Source organism: Mobula hypostoma, chromosome 19 (genome assembly GCF_963921235.1).
Source record: "Mobula hypostoma chromosome 19, sMobHyp1.1, whole genome shotgun sequence".
NCBI lineage: Eukaryota > Metazoa > Chordata > Chondrichthyes > Myliobatiformes > Myliobatidae > Mobula > Mobula hypostoma.
Window position 1 is genome coordinate 15,785,990 of NC_086115.1, and position 21,106 is coordinate 15,807,095.

The 21,106-nt window shown below is 45.2% G+C and overlaps 3 protein-coding genes across 4 annotated transcripts in view; 1 reads left to right on the forward strand and 2 right to left on the reverse strand.

Annotated features, from left to right (window-relative positions):
• poll (polymerase (DNA directed), lambda) overlaps window positions 1-6,249 on the reverse strand; it is a 29,583-nt gene extending 23,334 nt beyond the window's left edge. Inside the window, exons 1-2 of one of the 2 annotated variants that reach the window (XM_063071422.1) lie at window positions 5,664-6,249; window positions 2,213-2,367 (exon numbers count right to left, since the gene is read on the reverse strand). In XM_063071422.1, coding sequence (XP_062927492.1) covers window positions 2,213-2,324 — 112 coding nt within the window. In that variant the 5' untranslated portion in view covers window positions 2,325-2,367; window positions 5,664-6,249. Of the gene's footprint in view, window positions 1-2,212; window positions 2,368-4,195 lie in introns of both variants that reach the window. The other variant, XM_063071421.1, reaches the window with a different exon arrangement.
• Window positions 6,250-6,511: 262 nt separating this feature from the next.
• Window positions 6,512-19,237, forward strand: dpcd (deleted in primary ciliary dyskinesia homolog (mouse)). Its single transcript, XM_063071424.1, has 6 exons — window positions 6,512-6,608; window positions 9,094-9,174; window positions 12,483-12,607; window positions 13,386-13,519; window positions 17,954-18,056; window positions 19,100-19,237. The coding sequence occupies exons 1-6, from the start codon at window positions 6,545-6,547 to the stop codon at window positions 19,202-19,204; spliced, it is 612 nt and encodes a 203-aa protein (XP_062927494.1). The 5' UTR covers window positions 6,512-6,544; the 3' UTR covers window positions 19,205-19,237.
• A 27-nt stretch (window positions 19,238-19,264) lies between these two features.
• Window positions 19,265-21,106, reverse strand: part of fbxw4 (F-box and WD repeat domain containing 4) — a 170,676-nt gene continuing 168,834 nt past the window's right edge. Inside the window, exon 9 of the mRNA XM_063071423.1 lies at window positions 19,265-20,508. Within this exon, the coding sequence (XP_062927493.1) occupies window positions 20,374-20,508 (135 nt within the window). The 3' untranslated portion in view covers window positions 19,265-20,373. The remainder of the gene's footprint in view (window positions 20,509-21,106) is intronic.

The window sequence follows — 21,106 nt, forward strand, 5'->3', positions numbered from 1 at the left end:
TAAATAAATCTGGAATAAAGAGCAAGATCACAAAACTACTGAGAGATACAGAAATGCATCTGGCTTATTAGTGTCTTCAGGAACAAAATCTGCGTTTGTAACTAAACCTGCAAGAAAATGAATCTCAGAGTAGTAAATGGTAGTATATACATACTTTGATAATAAATTCTACTTTGACTTTGTTTCCCACCCCCTCCACCCACTTTGCAGCTTAAAACATGGTTGTTTCTCACTTTCCCAGTTCTGAGGAAGGGGCCTGGCACATTTACTCTCTTTCTCTTTCCGTAGATGCCGCCTGCCCTGCCAGGAGTGCCATGCGTTTTCTGTTTTTATTTTAACACAAGTGAGTCGTTCAAGAGTACATAGGAACAGCAGTAAATGCCAGTTTGCCAGTGATGGCACATGCCATGAGCAATTAAACAAAAGGCACATTTTGAAAGGTTGACACAGGAGATTCTGCAGATCTTGAGCCACACTCACAAAATACTGGAGGGACTCAGCAGGTCAGACAGGAGGACGATAAAAGCTGAGGTTCTAAATACTAACGATTAGCTTTATTTGTCACATGTGCATTGAAACATGCAGTAAAATATGTCATTCGCATCACTGTCTGAGGACATGCTGAGGACAGCCTTCAAGTGTTGCCACGCTTCCAGCACTGACATAGCATGCCCACAACCTACTAACCTTAACCCGTATGTCTTTGACTGTGAGAGGAAACTGGAGCATTTGGAGGAAGCCCACAAGTCACGAGGAGAACATGCAAACTCCTTAAAGACAGCAGTTTTAATTGAACCGGGGTCATTGGCCCTGTAGAGCGTTGTGCTAACTGACAAGTTTTCTGGGATGAGACCCTTCATACAGATTGCCTGACTTTGCTGAGTTCCTGACTTTGCTGAGTTCCTCCAGCATTTTGTATGTTGCTCTTGGAAGGCTGTCCACTCGAATAGATGACTTTCTCAGAGACAGAGGTGGTGGCATCCGTTAGTCTTGCGAGACCATGGACAGGCACAATAACCTGAACAGGCTGAAGGCACCTGCTGTTCTCTGATGCCCAGTAAACTTCGGTGCAGTGATTTTTCTTTGTTCAGCAGAGCAGACTCTGCTGTGAGTCACCCATAAAAAAGCTCCCACTTGCTCCAGGCACCAGGTGTAAAAAAAAGTTATCGAACATTACCAAACAAAACTTCAGCGGCAGGTTGACTTGAGCTTCTTAACTGAGAACATGGATGACTGAATAGAGGTCGATAAGAACGAGTAAAGAATTAATTTGTCGACTCACAGACAACAGAGAATTTATGACAAGCCTTCTGCGTCAGTGCCAGGCGGCAAGGTAGTGTAACACTTTACATCACCCACTGTATGGAATTTGCACGTTCTCCCCGTGGCAACGTGCATTCCCTCTGGGTGCTCTGCTTCCAAAAACATTTGGGTGAGGGTCAGTAAGTTGTGGACTTGCTATGATGGCAGTCAGTAGATACCTGTGGGCTGCCCCCAGCACATCCCGGTATTGCGCTGGTAGTTGACGCAAATGACGCAGATGTTTCGACGTACATGCGACAAATACAGATAATCTTTAATCTGATAATCTGTACTCAGTACTTAGCCCTGTAACTCTGCAGATCACAGCACTTCAAGCTCCTCTGAAAGTCGCAAAACAGAACAGCACGTATTGTAAATTATGTTAATACAGCGGTGTAACAAAACACTGTAGCCAGTGTGTGCACAATATAAACAGAACTGTGGCAAAAGCAGTCTGTAATAAATACACACAGTCTCTAGTTTGCAGTGGTTTTAAAGTTCACACAGTCGGGGTATGGATACTGAATATTAAGAGCTGGCCAGAGTGGACATGCAGAAGTTGTTCCCAGCAGCGAGAGAGTCTGGGACCAGAAGGCATAACCTCAAAATAGAAAGATTCAGAATACAGTAGAAGGACATCCCTTTACAACAGATGAGAAGGAACTTCTTTGGCCAGAGGGTGGTGAATCTGTGAAATTCATTGCCACAGACAGCTGTGGAGGCCAAGTCATTGGGCATATTTAAAGCAGAGGTTGATAGGTACTTGACTAGCAAGGGTGTCAAAGGTTACAGGGATAAACAGTTGAGAGGGAAAATAAATTAGGCAAGATCGAATGACAGAGCAGACTCGATGGGCTGAATGGCTTACTTCTGCTCTTATGTCTTAAGGCGAAGATCACGGCTAGCTTACCTTCGACTTCCTTTGGCTTTGCCTTTTTCTGGGGTGTCCCTGCTGTGGTTGAGTGGATCTCCTGGCCTCGTTTCACCTTTCGAAATGCCTTTACAATCCCCTGAGGCTCCATGCCCAGCACGCCTGTTGATTGCCAGGGCTAGTGGTCCACCCACCTGTTCAACGATTCACAGGAAAGAAAGACACAAGAATCACCACCTGTTCTCCTCACAAGATTAATTTGCTTGTGGGCATTCACAGTAAATATAAAGAAACACAATAGAATCAATGAAAAACCACACACAAGACAAACACCCAGCATGCATAAGACAACAAACAGTGCAAATACAAGTAGCAAAAAACCCCCAAAATAATATTAATAAATAAATAAAGAATAAATATTGAGAACATGAGATGCAGAGTTCTTAAAAGTGAGTGCATTGGTTGTAGGAACAGTTCAGTGTTGGGTGAAGATATCCCCCGGTTCAAGAGCCTGATGGTTGAGAGGTAATGACTGTTAGTGTGGGTCCTGAGGCTCCTGTACTGCAGCAGTGAGAGGAGAGCATGGCCTGAAAGGTGGGGGTCCTTGCTGATGGTTGATGCTTTCCTCCAACAGCATCTCCTTATAAATTTGCTCAATGGTGGGGAGGACCGTATGCATTACTTTTAGTAGGATTTCTGTTCAAGGGCATTGGTGCTCAAGGTCGTGAAGAAACCAGTCAATATACTCTCCACAACACACCTACAGAAGTCTGTCCAAAGTTTCAGATGACATACCGAGTCTCTGTAAACTTCTAAGAAAACAGAGGTGCTGCCTTTCTTTTTTTGTAATGGCACTTACACACTGGACCCAGGATAGGCCACTGAAATAGTAACACTGAGGAATTTGCTGACCATCTCCTCCTCCGATTCCCCTGATGAGGACTCGCTCAGGGACCTCCAGTTTCTGGCTCTTGTAGTCAGTAATCAGCTCCTCGGTTTTGCTGGCTTTGAATGAGAGTTGGTTTCTGTAGCGCCATTCAACCAGGCTTTTAATCTCCGTGTGCTGATTCAACACAATCTTTGATTCAGCCAGTGACTGTGATGTCGTCAGCAAACTTAAACCTGGCACTGGAATTGTCTAGACACAACTATTGTTGGCAGGATTTCAGAGGGTGACAAAATTGTATGCAGGTGCGAGATAGATCAGCTGGTGAGAGGTGACACAGCAACAAGCTTGCACTCAACGTCAGTAAGACGAAAGAATTGACTGGAGACTTCAGAAAGGGTAAGAAGAGAGCATGCACACCAGTTCTCATCAAGGGATCAGTAGTGGAAAGAGTGAGCAAATTCGAGTTCCTGGGTGTCAACTTCTCTCGAGGATTTGTCCTGGGCCCAGCGTACCAATGCAGCTACAAAGAAGGCACGACAGCAGCTACGTTTCATTAGGAGTTTGAGGAGAATTGGTAAGTTAAAGACACTTGCAAATTTCTACAGTTGTACCATGGACAGCTTTCTAACTGGCCACATCACCATCTGTACGGAGTGGCGGGGGGCCACTGCACAGGATCGAAAAATGCCACAGAAAGTTGTAAACTCAGTCAGCTCCATAGTGGGCACTGGCCTCACCAGCATCCAGGTCACCTTCAAGGAACGATGCCTCAAGAAGGCAACATCCACCATTAAGGACACCCATCACCCTCTTCTCACTGCTCCCATCAGGGAAGAGGTACAGGAACCTAAATGCACACTCAACAGTTCAGGAATAGCTTCTTCCCCTCTGCCACCAGATTTCTGAATGGACATTGAACACTACCTTATTTCCTTTTTTGCAATACTTATTTAATTTTAAAAAAATATTTACTTCCTGTAATTTAGCTTTTAGTTATTATATATTGTAGTGGTACTGCCAAACAACAAATTTCATGACATATGCCAGTGATATTATGGGAACTAAGCACAGAGGTGTGCAGTACACATGCGCTGATGGTGATCGTGGAGAAAATGTCACCAATCTGAACTTACTGGGGTCTGCAAGTGAGGAAATCGAGGATCCAGTTGCACAAAGGTACTGAGGCCGAGGTCTTGAAGCTTATTGATTAGTTTTGCGGGGTTGATAGTTTTGAATGCCGAGCTGTAGTCAATGAAGAGCAGCCTGATGTATGTGTCAGATGTTCCAGGTACCAGTGAAGAAAAAATGAAATGCCATCTGCTCAGACAGGAGCTGACATGTTTCATCACTGACCTCTCAAAGCACCTCATTACAGTGGATCCAAGTGCTACTGGACATAAGTCACTTAGGCAGGATACCGTGTTTCTCTTGGGCACCGGTATTGAAGCAGGCGGGTCGGGTATCTTTGATTACTGCAGCGAGAGGTTAAGTATATCAGTGAACACTCCAGCCAGTTGACCAGTACTCAGCCTGGTACTCCATCCGGCCTTTCTGTGAGTTCACCTTCTCTCACGTTGGACTCGTAGTCTGAAATCACAGGGCCGTTCGGGGCTGTAGTTTTCAAAGGTGCCTCCACGTTTTGTCGGTTATTCCGACAAGAATAAACAGTTAATGTTTTGAGCTGAGACCCTTCACCATATCTCAGACCAAAATGTCAACTGGTTATTCCCCTCCATAAATGCTGCCTGACCTGTAGAGTGCCTCCAGCATTTTGCATGTGTTCCTCAAGATTTCCAGCATCTGCAGAATCTCTGGTGTTTATGAGTGTGATTTAGTGGCATGTCAGAGTGTGCATTGCAACCACAGTACTATTGCCACTTGACTAAAGATTGGCACAAGGAAGCTGCCCCGGCAGAGGCACATTGCATCAAATCTGCTGTGAACTTTTCTTTGATAATTCATTTCTCATAAGCTCCATTGTGATGCGGTCCCAAGAAGCAGGTAAACACAAGTTTCTTTAAGAGTTGGGGTGGCAGCCAGTATTAAGAGCTGAAGAGAAGGAGTGGGGCAGGAGCAGCAAATGATGGGTGGATCAAGATGAGGAGAGGTGTTAGGCAGATGGAGGAGTGGAGAGGGGAGATAATGAGAGAGGATGGGAGGGAAGTGGGAGGTGGAAGATGATTGGTGATGGGAAGCTCTATTCCCTCTATCTTCACACAAGATGTAAGGTCTTAACGTAAAATGTTCACTGTCCATTTCCCCCTACAGAAGTGGCCTAGACACACAAAATGCTGGTGGAACGCAGGTCAGGCAGCATCTATAGGAAGAAGTACAGTCGACGTTTTGGGCTGAGACCCTGATGTGGCCTAACTGAGTTCCTCCAGCATTTTATGTGTTGCTCCAGATTCCAGCATCTTTAGTCTCTCACATCTCCTTTGCCATAAACTCCAGCACCCTACCCTACCATGTAAATACCAAAATACTGAAACTCCAGGGAATGAACTTCATGTGTCAGAATCCATGGAATGATGATACAAGCAATCTGCTGTCTTGGAGGAAAGAAATTGTCAACATTTTCTGTCAAAACCCTGCATCACAGACCCACTGAGTTCCTACAGCAGATGGTTCGCTGCTCCTAATTCCAGCGTCTTGTGCCTCCATGGGTTGGATTCCACGGGTCGTGTCCCGTCGTTAAGATTCCACACCCTATAGCCCATGGGAAAGATTCCATTGGACGCAGTTCAATGATTGGATTCCACGGGTTGAATCCCGGGTGTTAGGTCCCAAGGGAAAGATCGGGGGATGGAGTTCCTGTGTTGCATCCTAGGAAATGGGAGTCTAGCAGGTGGATCGCAGGTCTCAGATCCAGTGGCCCGATTCCTGGGGTGGAGTCTGTGGACACCGGTCATATCGGAGGGGTGGAGACCCGTGGTCAGATCCAGGCGGAGTGGCGTCCATGATCAGGCCCCAGGGCTCAGGCTCCTGCCCAAACCCCAGCTGGTGACATTTTAAATTAAAATGATCAGTAGCGACGCCCCATTGGGCAAGAAACCGCCAATCAGAGACGGACAGATGTGGCCTGAATCTACCGGACTGTGAAATCAGTGACAAAATTAATCCAGCTCCGGGACTGAGCCACCGAGGATCTCCCGCCGCCTCCTAAATCCGCCCTTTTCTACCACCTCCCACCCTCCATTCCCTCGCCGACCGTCCTCACCTCACCGGAAATGCCCGAAGCAATGAAACCACTTCCGGCGTGGTCCGTCCCTCCCCTCACTCACTCATTACATTTATAATTTAATATCTCCCTCACACGCTAAAACCAAACTGTGCCGAGAAGCAGGACACGGGGCGGGAGCGAATGACCCCGCCAGCAACGTTTAAGGAAATCAGTGCAGGGGGCGAGGTTCAGGTGTGAGGGGTCAGGGGTCGGGGATCAGCGCGGCGCCGTTGCCGTGGAAACGGAGCAGCGGCCGGGCGCGATGGCGGCGGGGAATTGGCTCGGCTGTCTGAGGGCGGCGGAGAAAACAGCGATGGTTCGGGAAGGTGAGCGGAGAGGGAGCAGTGGGGAAGCCCGGGGGCGAGGGGTGTGTACGGGGGAGATGGGGGCGGGTGCTGATAATGCAACAATGAGCTTAAATGATTCTGTGCAAACTTAGGCTAAGTTTGCACATAATCATTTGTTTTGTTTGTTATAGTTTAAAATATTATGTCAATACAATTTAAATTTAAGTTTATTCTGGTGTGAGCTAAATTATTGCTTTCTGGCGAACGGTAGACTTGCACAGGTGGGTCAGTGTTCATACGAGTGATAGCCTCATTTTCCCTTAAAGGGACATTCATGCTTTTATGTTCGTGTTTACCCGAATCGTATTTACCCCAGAACAGCTTATTTATTGGAAATGGCCTTTGCACTGTTATTCCTCATGCAGTGTAGAGTTATGTTGCTTATAGTTTGCATTCGCAGTAACAGCTAATTCGTTACGAGCCTACGGTGAGAGGGTTACACATGTACATCAACAGCTATTTTGTTTCAAAGAGCAGCAATCTAGGGAAATCGCCATGCTTCCAGTGGTAATGTAGCACACCCACAACTTACTAACCCTAACTTGTACATCTTTGGACTGTGGGAGGAAGCTGGAGCACTCGGAAGAAGCCCACGTGTTCATTGGGCGAACATACGAACTCGTGACAGACAGTGGAGGAATTCAACCCGGGTCGTTAGCACTAACTGCTACAGTACAGAACCTAAGAGTGTGCAGGTGTTGTTACACATTCTGGCGCCAACACACCATACTCATAATGTTTAGCAGAACATTATAGACCATAAGACACAGGAGCAGAATTAGGCCATTCAGCCCATCGAGTCTGCTCTGCCATTCCATCGTGGCTGATCCCAGATCCCACTCAACTCCACACACCTGCCTTCTCGCCATATCCTTTGATGCCCTTGACCGATCGGGAAACGATCAACTTCCGCCTTAAATATATGCACGGATTTGGCCTCTGCCACAGTCTGTGGCAGAGCGTTCCAGATTTACTACTGTTTGGCTAAAAAAAATTCCTCGTTACCTCTGTTCTAAAGGGTCGACCCTCAATTTTGAGGCTGTGCCCTCTAGTTCTGGATACCCCCACCGTAGGAAACATCATCTCCACATCCACCCTATCTCGTCCTTTCAACATTGAGTAGGTTTAAATGAGATCTCCCTGCATTTCTCTAAATTTCAGTGAGTTTGGGGTGCATTCAGGTTGATGGAGCTCGTCAGCCTGGGAAGGCAGTCCACCTAAGAGAGGGAAAACTCTGATTTCAAACCTCCGCTGTCTTGCGGCCATACCCACTCGTGGGAAAGGCTTCGGGAGTAAACCCTGAAGACAAATCCGGAGCTGGAGTCCCTAAGGCAGTCCGACGTTGCCTTCAACCTCGTTCTTGCAACTCCTGCGACGACACCGGTGCCAAACTGCATCGGCCTTTTCCCTTCCCTTGGACAACATTGATGGCGTGGAGAGGGGAGACTTGCAGCATGGGCAACCGCTGGTCTTTCATTCAACCTTGCCCAGGCCTGCACCCTGGAGAGGACACTCCAGCATCACCTCACCGTGATGGCACAGAAGCAAGACTTTCCGGGCGCAGATCCATGGTCTCGCGAGACTAACGGATACCACCAACCAACCAATGGAATTCATTTAAGAGCCAGTGACATTTCAGGGCCGGGAGTCATGTATAGATGAGATAAGGGTTGAAGAATTTTGTTTATCAATGAACCAGGTGGGTTTCTGTGACATGCTGTGGAGAGAGTTTAGTGTAGGGGGAGGATATTGTGCAGATATAAGGAAGAGAATGGAGCTTAGAAGAATGAGGGGAGATCTCATTGAAAACTATCAAATATTGAAAGGCCTGGGTGGAGAGGATGTTCCCTATATTGGGTGAGCCTAGGACAAGTGGGCACAGCTTCAGAATAGAGGGATGTTCATTTAGCACAGAGATGAGGAGGAGGTTCTTTAGCCAGAGGGTGGTGTATCTGTGGAACTTATTCCTACAGATGGCTGTGGAGAAGTTATTGGGTATATTTAAAGTCGAGGTTGATAGGTTCTTAATTAGGATGTCAAAGGCTATGGGGAGAAGGCAGTAAATGGGGTTGAGAGGGATAAAAAATTAGTCATGATGGAATGGTGGAGCAGACTCGATGTACAGAGTGGCCTAATTCTGCTCCTGTGTCTTAAGGCTTTAACACTGCTGGTGCCAGAACAAGATGGGCATGGTGTGGAGATAAATGGAATCGGTTTAATATTGTCACATGTACCAAGATACAGTGAAAAGCTTGTCTTGCAAACTGCCCATTCAGATCAGATCATTACACGTGTGGTATGTTGATAAATTGGGATTGGTGAGTTTTCTGGAGTTGGCCAGAACCCAGCTAAGGCTTATTCTGTAGCGCTGATAGTCTACCCTAAGCTTGTGAAAATAAAGATGCCAGTGGTGCTGATTGTTACTGACTGCTGAATCTGTACCTGACTGTCCCTGCAAACCCAGGTCGGAGGAAAGTACATTACATATTTCCTGATGGTGCCGAAATGGTGGAAGAGTATGAAGTTTGCAGTGACGAGCTCAAAGGTGAGAATTTGAAGTTAACTGTTAATTTCCTCTGGTAACTAGCTAGCTTAGTATGTTTTATTATTAACAAGTAACATCTGTATCATGCAAGTGCCAGCCAGTGTTCAATGACATTCATTGACACTGCCATCTCCCTCTCTCCTATCACCTATGGTGGGTCACCAGAAACTGAGCAGGACTGGCCCCGTGACTGCAGCCAGAACACGGCAGGTCAGGTCAAATCTTGTGATGACCTCTTGGTACTCTGCAGACTTCCCACCATCTGCAAGGTACCAGTTAAGCATCTGATGGAACACTCTCCACTTGTCTGCCTGTCCTTGGGTGGGTGTGTGTGTGTGTGTGTGTGTCCTTGGGGGGGTGTGTGTGTGTGTCCTTGGGGGGGGGGTTGTGTGTAAGGAATGGGGCTTGTTTTGCTTTTGTTGCTGCTTGTGTTGTTCTGTCCAGCACTGTGGGTATGTTATGTTGGTACCGGAATGTGTGGTGACCTGTGTGCCCTGCCCCAGCACCTCCTTAGGCTGTGTTGTTGTTAACACAAACGGCCCATTTCACTGTGTGTTTCGATGCACGTGAGGTAAATGAATCTGAATATGTGCTGCGTCAAGCTCGACAACACCTAGAACACTTGATCCTCACTTGAGGTACCCTTTTAATTCCTGATGAGGGAGAGTCCGTCATCGTGCCCGACGCCGGCCCCCAAGGCCTGAGTCGACGTAGTAGTAGGTTAATTACTGGAAAAGTACTTTCTCCTTGTGGAGCGTATTGTGTGTTCAGGGCACTCCAATTACTCACCCAGGATACTCTTACAGCACCAGGTTCAGCAACGGTTATTATCGCTGAGCCATCAGGACATTGAACCAGAGGGGATAACCTCACTCATCCCATCACTGAAGTGCACTCACCTGAAGAAACGTCTCGGCCTGAACTGTCAACTGTTTCCTCTTTTCCATAGATGCTGCTGGGCCTGCTGAGTTCCTCCAACATTTTGTGTGTGTTACTTTGATTTCCAGCACCTGCAGATTTTCTCTTGTTTGTGGTTCTTTTTTTTTATATATTCTTTTTATTTTTTTTTATTACAAAAACAACAACAAAAATACAGCACATCCACAAAAACCACAACCTTAACAAAATCAAGTTAAATATTGAGCAGCAAAAGGGAGAAAAATATAAAGGCAAAAGTAAACATACACGGCAGAGGTGCACCACACCAAAAAACCTCAGTCCTCACCCGTGAGAAAATCCAATACAGGGCCCCATATCCTTTCAAACATGTCCCTCTGTCCTCATTACATAGTCTCAGTTTCTCCAAATGTAAAGTATTTGCCAGTTCCCTCAGCCACAGTTCATACGTAGGCACAGAGTCCATTTTCCACATTTGCAGGATTAACTTCTTAGCAATCACCATTCCAAACAATACAGCCATTTTTTCATACATATTGGCTGAAGATAGGGTTGTTGCTCCAAGGATGGCTATGAGCGGGTCTGGTTCCCACCGCTTCCCAAAAGCCTCAGAGAAACAGTGAAAAATACTTTTCCAGTATGCATGAAGCTTACAACATGACCAGAATGAATGTGACAAGTTACTGTTCACAGATTTACATCTATTACAAACTGGTGAAACATCAGGGTTGAAACTGTGCAACTTTTTTTGGAATAATGGAGTCTATGTATTGTTTTAAACTGTATATTGTTTGTGGTTCTTAAAATAGAGAATTACTCTTAATTCTTTCCCCTTGTTATACCAGTTCTCTATTTTTCAAAGTACTCCCATTATCAACTACTGCACATTCTAGTACAGAAATGGAAAAGTATTTTGGTGAGACCTGCTTGCTCATCTAAGAAAGGATGTGCTGGCATTTGAGAGGGTACTGAGGAGGTCACAAGAATGATCACGGGAATAAAAGGGTTAATATAAGAGGAGCATTTGATGGCTGTAGGCCGGTACTTGCTGAATTTAGAAGAATGAGTGGGGAATCTTACTGAAACCTATCAAATATTGAAAGGCCTAGAGTGGATGTAGAGACACAAAAGTTGCTGGTGAATGCAGCAGGCCAGGCAGCATCTCTAGGAAGAGGTACAGTCGATGTTTTGGGCCGAGACCCTTCGTCGGGACTAACTGAAAGAAGAGCTAGTAAGAGATTTGAAAGTGGGAGGGGGAGGGGGAGATCCAAAATGATAGGAGAAGACAGGAGGGGGAGGGATGGAGCCAAGAGCTGGACAGGTGATTGGCAAAAGGGATATGAGAGGATCATGGGACAGGAGGCCTAGGGAGAAGGAAAAGGGGGAGGGGGGAAGCCCAGAGGATGGGCAAGGGGTATAGTGAGAGGGACAGAGGGAGAAAAAGGAGAGAGAGAAAAAGAATGTGTGTATAAAAATAAATAACGGATGGGGTACGAGGGGGAGGTAGGGCATTAGCGGAAGTTTGAGAAGTCAATGTTGGCATTAGTGGAAGTTTGAGAAGTCAGTATTACTCCCCCTTGTATCCCATCCGTTATTTGTTTATACCACCTCCCCTTCGTGCCCCATCCTTTATTTATTTATATACACAGATTCTTTTTCTCTCTCTCCTTTTTCTCCCTCTGTCCCTCTCACTATACCCCTTGCCCCTTTTCTTTCTCTCTAGGCCTCCTGTCCCATGATCCTCTCATATCCCTTTTGCCTATCACCTGTCCAGCTCTTGGCTCCATCCCTCCCCCTCCTGTCTTCTCCTATCATTTTGGATCTCCCCCTCTCCCCCCCACTTTCAAATCTCTTACCATCTCTTCTTTCAGTTAGTCCTGACGAAGGGTCTTGGCCCGAAACATTGACTGTACCTCTTCCTAGAGATGCTGCCTGGCCTGCTGCGTTCACCAGCAACTTTGATGTGTGTTGCTTGAAATTCCAGCATCTGCAGATTTCCTCGTGTTTGCGAATATACTGACCTGTACGTCTTTTGAATGTGGGAGGAAACAGGGGCACTTGGAGAAAACCCACGTGGCCATGGGGTGAATGTAGAAACTCCTTACAGACAGCAGTGGGGATTGAACCCCGATCTTACAGCTGGTCCTGTCAGCTATGTGACTGTGCTGTGGTGTTGTGGTTACAGGAGTGATGTCATAGAGGCTGTCACTGTCTCAATAGTTACCTTTGTTCCTGTCTGCTCAGTAACACTTCATTACAGAACTAAACTCAGACACCATATTCAATCCAGATTAGGGCACTACGGAATACATACAGAGCCTGTATATGCATAGCCCATGTTTTACTGCACATTTTCTAATGGCTTCCGTAGAATGTTGCATTTCCTTTCACTTTAAGACCTTTGCTTGTAGTTAGAAAGTGGAAGCAGAAGACCACGCTGAGATCCCCTGGACAGTGGCAGTTCGAGGTGGGGGAAGCATACTCTCGAGCTGTCGGGAGCGTCGAGCAGCCCCTGATACAGGAGAGCAGCAGCAATGTAAGTGCACGTAGAGTAAGTGCTTTCAATGACTCTGCCAAAGCATTTCACGTTTATTTATGCGGGTGTACCTGTGGTACAAGGGTAGTCGGGTAGTTTCTGTAAGATTAGGAATACCTGTCTACAAGGAGAGGGCAGGCATTCATAAATTTACAGAAACTACCTGACTTTTGTCTGTTGATAACCACCCATTGCTCGCTGACTTAAACAGAAACAAAAATCATTTGTCCCTTGAGTCTACTTCACTGGGTTCCACTTTCCTCCTGAGCCTTGTAACTTCGGATTTCATAGTAGTCCAGAAACCTTTCCATCTTGGTTCGAGTAACTGGTGACGCCCACAACTCAAAGATGGAGAATTTTTAAGATTCACAGCTCCTTAACTGAAAAATAATTCCTTTTTGACTTCATCTTAAGTAGTTGGCCTTTTATCCTGAAACCATGTCCTTTGGTTTGAGAGTCCCCCCAGGGAAGGCATCAGTATCTGTTAATCCCCTCTCAAAATATTGTATTTTGGTAATATCACTTGCCTGTCATTCTTCTGAACTGCAGATTACGTTGTTTTAAAGTCAATATTTTACAAATGTGGAAACTTCCTAAAACTTTTTCTGCGGCTGTTGCACTTTATTCCACAGTTACTGTTTTACTTTGTTCTGCCATGATGCACTGTGTAATAATTTGATCTGTATCAACAGTTATGCAAGCTTTTCATTGTACATTGATGCATGTGACAATAATAAACCAATTCCAGTAACTTATTTGTGTTTTTAAATCAATGCAGCCAATATTCACAAGAAAGGACACAAAGACCTGCTTCCAGTGGAGGATTCGAAATCTACCGTACCCCAAAAATGTGTACAGCGTTACCGTTGACCCAGATGAGCGACATTGTATTGTGAGGACATCTAACAAAAAGTAATCAGTCTATGGTTCAGGCATAAATTGGTTGAGCCAGTTTTCTTCTGTGGTGTTGCAATCCATCTTATGTCCATGCCAAGGGTGTCTCCTCTTTTTAGCACTCACTATGTGTGGGATAGCAAGGTTGGCTGATTAGGTACCTTATAAAATGGCTAATCAAGTGGCTGCAACTCAATGCATAAAAACACGTAGACATCTCTAAGAGGTTCAGTTACACAATAAATCCTGCAGATGCTGGAAATCCAAAGCAACAGACACAAAATGCTGGAGGAACTCAGCAGGTCAAGCAGCATCTATGGAAATGAATGAACAGTTGACATTTTGGCTGAGACCCTTCAAAAGGTCTAGAAAGGAAGGGGAAGACACCAGAGTAAAAAGATGGGGAGAGGGGAAGGGGGACAAGTTAGAAGGATATTGTTGGTGGGAAAGATAAAGGGTTGGAGATGAAGGAATCTGATAGGAGAGGAAACTAGACCTTGGGAGAAAGGGAAGGAGGGGGGAGGGGCACTGAGGGAGGTGATGGGCAGGTGAGAAAAGGTACAAGAAAGGGGAGGGAATTTTTTTTACTGCAAGGAGAAATCAGTATTCATGCCATTTGGTTGGAGACTACCCAAATGTAATGTAAAGTATACACACAATATGCTGGAGGAGCTCAGCTGATCAGGCAGCATCAATAGAAGTGAATAAACAATTGACATTTCGGGCCGAGACCCTTTTTCAGGACTGAAAAGGAAGGGGGAAGACACCAGAATAAAAAGGTAGGGGGTGGGGAGAAGGAAAGCTAGAAGATGATAGTTGAAGCTAGGTGGATTGGAATGATAAAGGGCTGGAGAAAAATAAATCTGATAGGAGAGGAGAGTGGGCCATAGGAGAAAGGGAAGGAGGAGAGGACCCGGGGGGAGATTATAGGCAGGTTAAAAGAGGTGGGCGGCCAGAGTGGGGAATAGAAGAAGAGGGAAAGGAGAGGGAATTTTTTTCGGGAAGGAGAAATCAATATTCATGCCATCAGGTTGGAGGCCACCCAGACGGAATATAAGGTGGTGGTCTCCACCATGACGGTGGCTTCATCTTGACACATGAGGGGAAGGTGGACCCACGTGTCAGAACAGGAATGGGATTCAGAATTAAAACATTTGCCCTCTGGGAAGTTCCACTTTTGGTGGATGGAATGAAGGTGCTCGATGGAGTGGTCCCCCAATTTACGACGGGTCTCACCTATGTAGAGGAGGCCACTTTGGATGCACCTGAAACAATAGACAACCCCAGCAGGTGAAGTGTTGCCTCACCTGGAAGGACTGTTTGGAAACCTGAATGGAGGCGAGGAAGGAGGTCAATGGGCTGGTGAGGCACTTCGGCCTCTTGTGGGGATAAATGTTGGTAGGGAGGTTAGTTGAGAAACAAATGGATAAGGGAATCACAGAGAGAGCGATCCCTGTGGAAATCGTAGAGTGATGGGGGGAGGTAAAGATAAGTTTACTGGTGGGATCCTTTCAGAGATGGCAGAAGTTGCGGAGGATGATGTACTACATGGGGAAACTGATGGGTGGTAGGTAAAGAAGAGGACCTCTATCACTGTTAAGGCAGCAGGAAGATGGATGTCCAAGACATGGAGATGTAGTTGAGGGCAACATCAATGGAGTTTCAGTTGTTCAGAAAAAACATCAGATTGGGGAAGGAATGTGATCTAAATGACTTTGATCGTGGAATGATTGTTGGACAAGAAGTGGTGGTTTGAGTATCCCAGACACTGTTAATCTGCTGGAATTTTCACACACAAGCCTCCAGAGTTTACAGAGAATGGTGCGAGAAACGAAAAGCATCCCATCAGCGTGGCAGTTCTATGGGCAAAAATGCCTTAGTAATGAGCGAAGTCAGAGGAAAATGGCCAGACTGGTTCAAGCTGACAGGAAGGCAGAAGTGTTGAGAAGGTGTGTGTTACATCAGTGTTGTGCAGAAGAGTATCTCTGAGTACACGTGTGGATGGGCTTCAGCAGGTACCTAATAAAGTGGCCACTAAGTGTGATAATAAAGCTGATTGTGATTCTGAATTCTGTCTGTAGAGTAGTGGCCAAGTACACTGAAGGCATATTTTCAGATGTTTTTGGGGGTGGGATGGTCAAGGGATATTGACTAAACAGAAAAGTAGCACTGACGTCGGGATCAGATTGATTTTATCTGATTGAATAGTGTGGCAGGTACAAGGGGCCAAATGGCTGGCACCTGCTTCTGCTTTTAACACTAAATAACAACCTGCATGCTGCCCAACATACTGTGCACATTTCTGCACCTGATCTCATTCTTCCATTTGGTTATCATCACCAATGCACCAAATAAGCAGATAGAGTTGTGACTGGGAGATCCGTATCCTGACGAAACTGTTCCCCAACAACAGTCCATGAACCATATACACCACTTCACTATTTTGCTCTGTTTAGGCACTATTTGTTTATTTATTTTTTATTTCTTATTGTGACTTCTGGTGACATAGTAACTTTTTAATGTGTTGCACCGTTACTGCAAAAGAAGTTTCACGATATACACGCACTGATCACTTTATTAGATACACCTGTAGACCTGCTTGTTAATGCAAATATTGAACTAGCCAATCATATGGCAGCAATTCAATGCACAGAAACTTGCAGACATGCAGGTTCAGTTGTTATTCAGACCAAACATCAGTATAGGGAAGAATTTGACTTTGACTGTGGAATAATTGTTGGTACCAGACAGGGTGGTTCGACTATCTCAGAAATTGCTGATTTTGGGGATTTTCATGCACAAGTCTCTAGAGCTTAGAGAGTAGTGTGGAAGATTAAAAACAACCTCATGAGTGGCAGGTCTGTGGGTGAAAACACCTTGTTATTGAGAGAGGTCAGAGGAGAATGTCCAGACTGTTCAAGCTGACAAGAAGGTGACAGTAACTCAAACAAATATGTTACAACAGTGGTGTGCAGAACAACACCTATGAACCTTGAAGTGGATGGGTTACAGCAGCAGAAAAACTTGCACTGGGTTCCACTCCTAAACCTAGTTAAAGTAGCCACTGAGTGTAGAATCAACTGTCATGGTTGTGTAGCATTGAAGAAAGTCCTTTGGTCCATCTTGCCTATACCGGCCATGGTGCCCACCAAGCCAGTTCTATTTGACAGTGCTTGGCCCATGTCCCTCTAAACCAGGGGTTTTCAACCTGGGGTCCACGGACCACTTGCTTAATGGTATTGGTCCAGGGCATAAAAAAGGTTGGGAATACCTGCTCTAAACCTTTCCTATTCATGTATTTCTAAATGTAAATATACCAGTCTCAAGCAGTTCTAAATGCACACCCATCTCTGTATGAAGAAATTTCTTCTCAGGTCCTTTTAAAATTTTTCACCTCTCGCCTTAAACCGATGTCATCTTCTTTTTAGCACCTGCTCCCCAGGAAAAAGTGTGTACATTCACCCTGCATATGCCCGTCATGATTTATCCACATTCTATAAGGAGACTCCTCAGACTTGCAGCCCGAGCCCACTGAACTCCTCCCTATAACTCAGGCCCTCAAGTGTTGGCAGCACTCTTGTAAATTCTCCATTCAGTGGACAAGAAGGCTGTAAGCAGTTATTTATACCATGACTCATGAGTGATTAGTGCTCCAGATTCCAGCAGCTATCGGAGCCTGACACTATGGTACCCACAGAATCAAGTCTAAGCTACTCCAGTATCCAGTTCACTGCAGACAATCTGGTCAACTTCCTGTCCTCTTAGCAGAAGGTTTTCAATGTACGAGTTAGCTGCTCCTAAATTTCTTAAATGACTTAATTCAGAAACAATTGCTGTGAAATACATTAGGATATCTTGGGGAACTCAGCTAATTGAGTAGTGTTGAAGCAACAACTTGCACTCAATGTCAATAAGACCAAAGAACTGATTCTACAGATATACCTTGGAGAGCATTGTAACTGGCTGGATCACTGTCTGGTACTGGGGGGTGAGGGCTACTGCCTAGGATCAAAGTAAGCTGCAGAGAGTTGCAAACTTAGTCATCTCCATCAATGGCACTAGCCTCCATAGTATCGAGGACATCTTCAAGGAATGATGCCTCAAAGAGGCTGTGTCCATTATTAATGACCTCCATCACCCAGGTCATGCCCCCTTTTCATTACTGTCATCAGGAAGGAGGTACAGAAACGTGAAGGCACACACTCAATGATTCAGGAATAGCTTCTTCCCCTTTACCATCCGATTTCTGAATAGACATTGAACCCATGAACACTACCTCAATGCTTTTTAATTTCCATTTTTGCATTACTTATTTAACGATAATATATATATTTACAGTAATTCATGTTATTTGGTGCTATCAGATACAATCCGTATTTGTTCTTTGAACACTTGTGTCACACTTGTATAGATGCAGGTTTTTTGTTGCTAATGGACTCTTTCTGATTCCAGGTATTTCAAGAAGTTCAACATTCCTGATATGGACCGCTGCTGCCTCCCTCTGGACAGTTCTGCACTCAGCTTCACACATGCCAACAACACCCTCATCATCACAGTGAGCACATTACACTTTCCATACAGCTCTCTCTGAGACGGCAGGGGCTCAGCTGCTTTAGATATTTAAATCATTCCATGTCAGGCATAGTTCAAGTCTGTTAGCTCTGTGAACTCGTGGAAATGGAAAACGAGTAGCGAGAGATTCAGTTAGATCGTGAATGGAGGACACTGTCCAATCCTGGTCATTCTGACTTGGGAACGATATGAAGGCCCAGTAAATATTTACTGGAATAATTATGGGGATGAGGGATTTCAGCTCCTCGATTAGACCTGTGAAACTGTGCTCCTCAGGCCTAACCCTGATCTTAGGGTAGGTTATAAGGTTAGCATAACATTGTGGGCCAAAAGGCCTGTTATGTCCTGTAGAAATATAGAACATAATTCTATGTTCTGTGTTTTCCTTGGAGCAGACAGGTTGAAATATGATTTGATACAGGTGGATAGATCAGGACTAGTTTAGAGTTGAAAGCCATTCCATTTGGCAGCATAGTGACTAGCCTAACGCTGTGACAGTGCCAGTGACCCAGGTTCACAGGAGAACATACAAACTCTCTACAGGCAGTGGCAGGAGTTGAACCCAGGTTGTTGGCACTGTTAACAGTATTGTGCTCTGCTATGCCAGCATGCCACCCTGTCTGCTTTCCTTTATTGGTTTGCCTCCATCTATCACCCAGCTGCCTCTGTCTCCTAACTCCACCCCTCCCCTACCTGCCTCAATCCATCACTGCTCCTCAGTCCACCACTCATCTCCAGCCCTTGACCATCTCCCCAATCCACTCTCGGTTCTCATTTAAACCCAAGATATCGATGATTCCTTTACCCCTCCCCGATGCTGCTTGACCCACTGGGATCCTCCAGCAGATTATTGTCCACATGTCTTTGAAAGGTAGACCTCAGGCTACAGTTTCTGTGTCCAGCCTGAGGGAATGAAGTTGGGCATGATTGAGGGTGAGTTGGTAGCTTAAAAGCAACTGAAGAGACGTGGTGGTTGGGGGTTAATTTTAAATGCATTAACTGGGTATTTTCCTTCCCTCTCATCAGTATCAGAAGCCGACTGCAATCCTGAAGCTGGAGCAGGAGGTGGTGCAAGAACTGAAGAAGATGAAAGTGGCTGAGGATGGAGATGTGGAGTGTAAAACACAATGACCACAGCACCCACTGGCATTCTACCTCTTGTAGTTGGGCCTGCCATTCCAAATCCACTTTTCAGCACTGTATTAGAACATTCAGTTACGTTTCTAATGCAGAGGACCTTTGCATCGGATTGTAGAACGTAGAACAGTATAGGCCCTTCAGACAACATTTTATCCTACTTCACAGCCAATCTTACCCTTCCCTCTATAGCTCTCTGTTTTACTCTCAGCCATGTGCCTATCTGAGTCTCCTACATATCTCTAATGTATATGTTTCCATTCCTGGCAGGGTGTTCCATGATCCCACCTATATATTAAAGAAAAACCTACCCCTGACATCCCCCCCCCCGCCACCTCAATCACCATAAACCACCCCCTCACACCAGCCATTTCTGATCTGTGATTAGTTGCATCAATGTTGGATATGGTCACAGCATTCATCTCCTGAGCCCTCAAACCACTCCACAATTTCAAGTCAGTTGTTTGCTGGGTTACTCTGCCCAGCTCTGTAACTGTTGTACAAATAAGTAATTAACTTTATTTATCATATACATTCACATGTATTAGGAATTTGCTGCAGTGTGTTGGTCAGGGTGTGTCGTGCAACAAAAACAACAACATTCAAGTTATATTGAATAAAAAAAATTTAAAATATAAAGTTAGAGATTAAAGTACAGTAATGGAATAAATATGCATAAATACCAGCTTGTAGTTACAATGTAAACAGCATTATAAAAAGTGCTTTAAAGTGTAAAGTGCAGTGACGTGGGTAACAGAATTGTTGATAAATTTATTGATAGATTTGCATTACAACAGCTCCCTGTGAAACAGTGTCATGTCTGAGACAAGGCCGTGTTATTTCGAAATGCAAGGCTTTATTTATAAAAATGCTTGCAAACATCAGAACATTGTTACAGCCCTTGGCAGCTTCTGTACATACACAAATGCAGTTACAGATGACATTTTGTGCAACACTTATTCACAAATCATATAAAATTTATTGGAAATAAAGACCTCTTTCTCTTTATATTTAAAAAAAAGCCACAAGAGGTGAATTTTTAAAGGGACTGCTGAGTTAGATGGGTGAAGGCATGGTTTCCATCTCATCTGCCAAGTATGCTGGATACCTGTTGACTTCAGAAGCGCCAATCCAGAGATGTCTCACGTTATGCCAAGTGCCATTTATTTTGCAAGCCATGAGTCCGCAGATGTAAAATCCAGTGTATAAAGTGCATGGGCTAAGGCAGCATAGAGGTGCGAGGTAGTGAATCGCAGGCAGTACACAGGGCTGCTGCTGGGGCAAGACAGGAAGAACATCTGGAGGGGGTGGAAGAACAAGTCGGTTAGCTCACAAACTTAGCTTAGTTGCTATTTATATACAGTTGCTATTAGGGCAGCAGAAGTTTGCCTGGACCCAGGAAATGCAAGGTGTCCTGATTTAACAAGTAATTATCCAGCCTCAATGTCCTGAGATTCTTCACAGGAGCAGAGTCTGCTGAGTGAGCCGGTGGCACTGGGTCAGATCGTGCTGGATCCTGTTCAGGATTCATGGCTCTTATGTCCTGTTCCCAGCGTGCCCAGATCCTGAGGGTGGATCTTGCTTTGTGACTGTGGTAAGGCAGTGAGGTCTTTGATGTGACCAAGTCCCAACCTGGAAAACTACTGTGAAATCCAGAACTTTGTAAGACCTCTCCCCACCACCCTCATTTGAAAGTTAATTAAAATGCAGACTTGCTCATTAAAAAAATCTTCACCTTTGCCTCCAAATCTGCAGGTTCAGAATCCTCATGGGGGTGGGATTCCCAGCATCACGGGGCCTGATGGAGACCAGTGATGTAGCATAGCTACAGATGCAGAGCCACCTGCCAGGAAGTCTTGATGCATGTACATACGATTCACTTAAACTTCAGTGGCT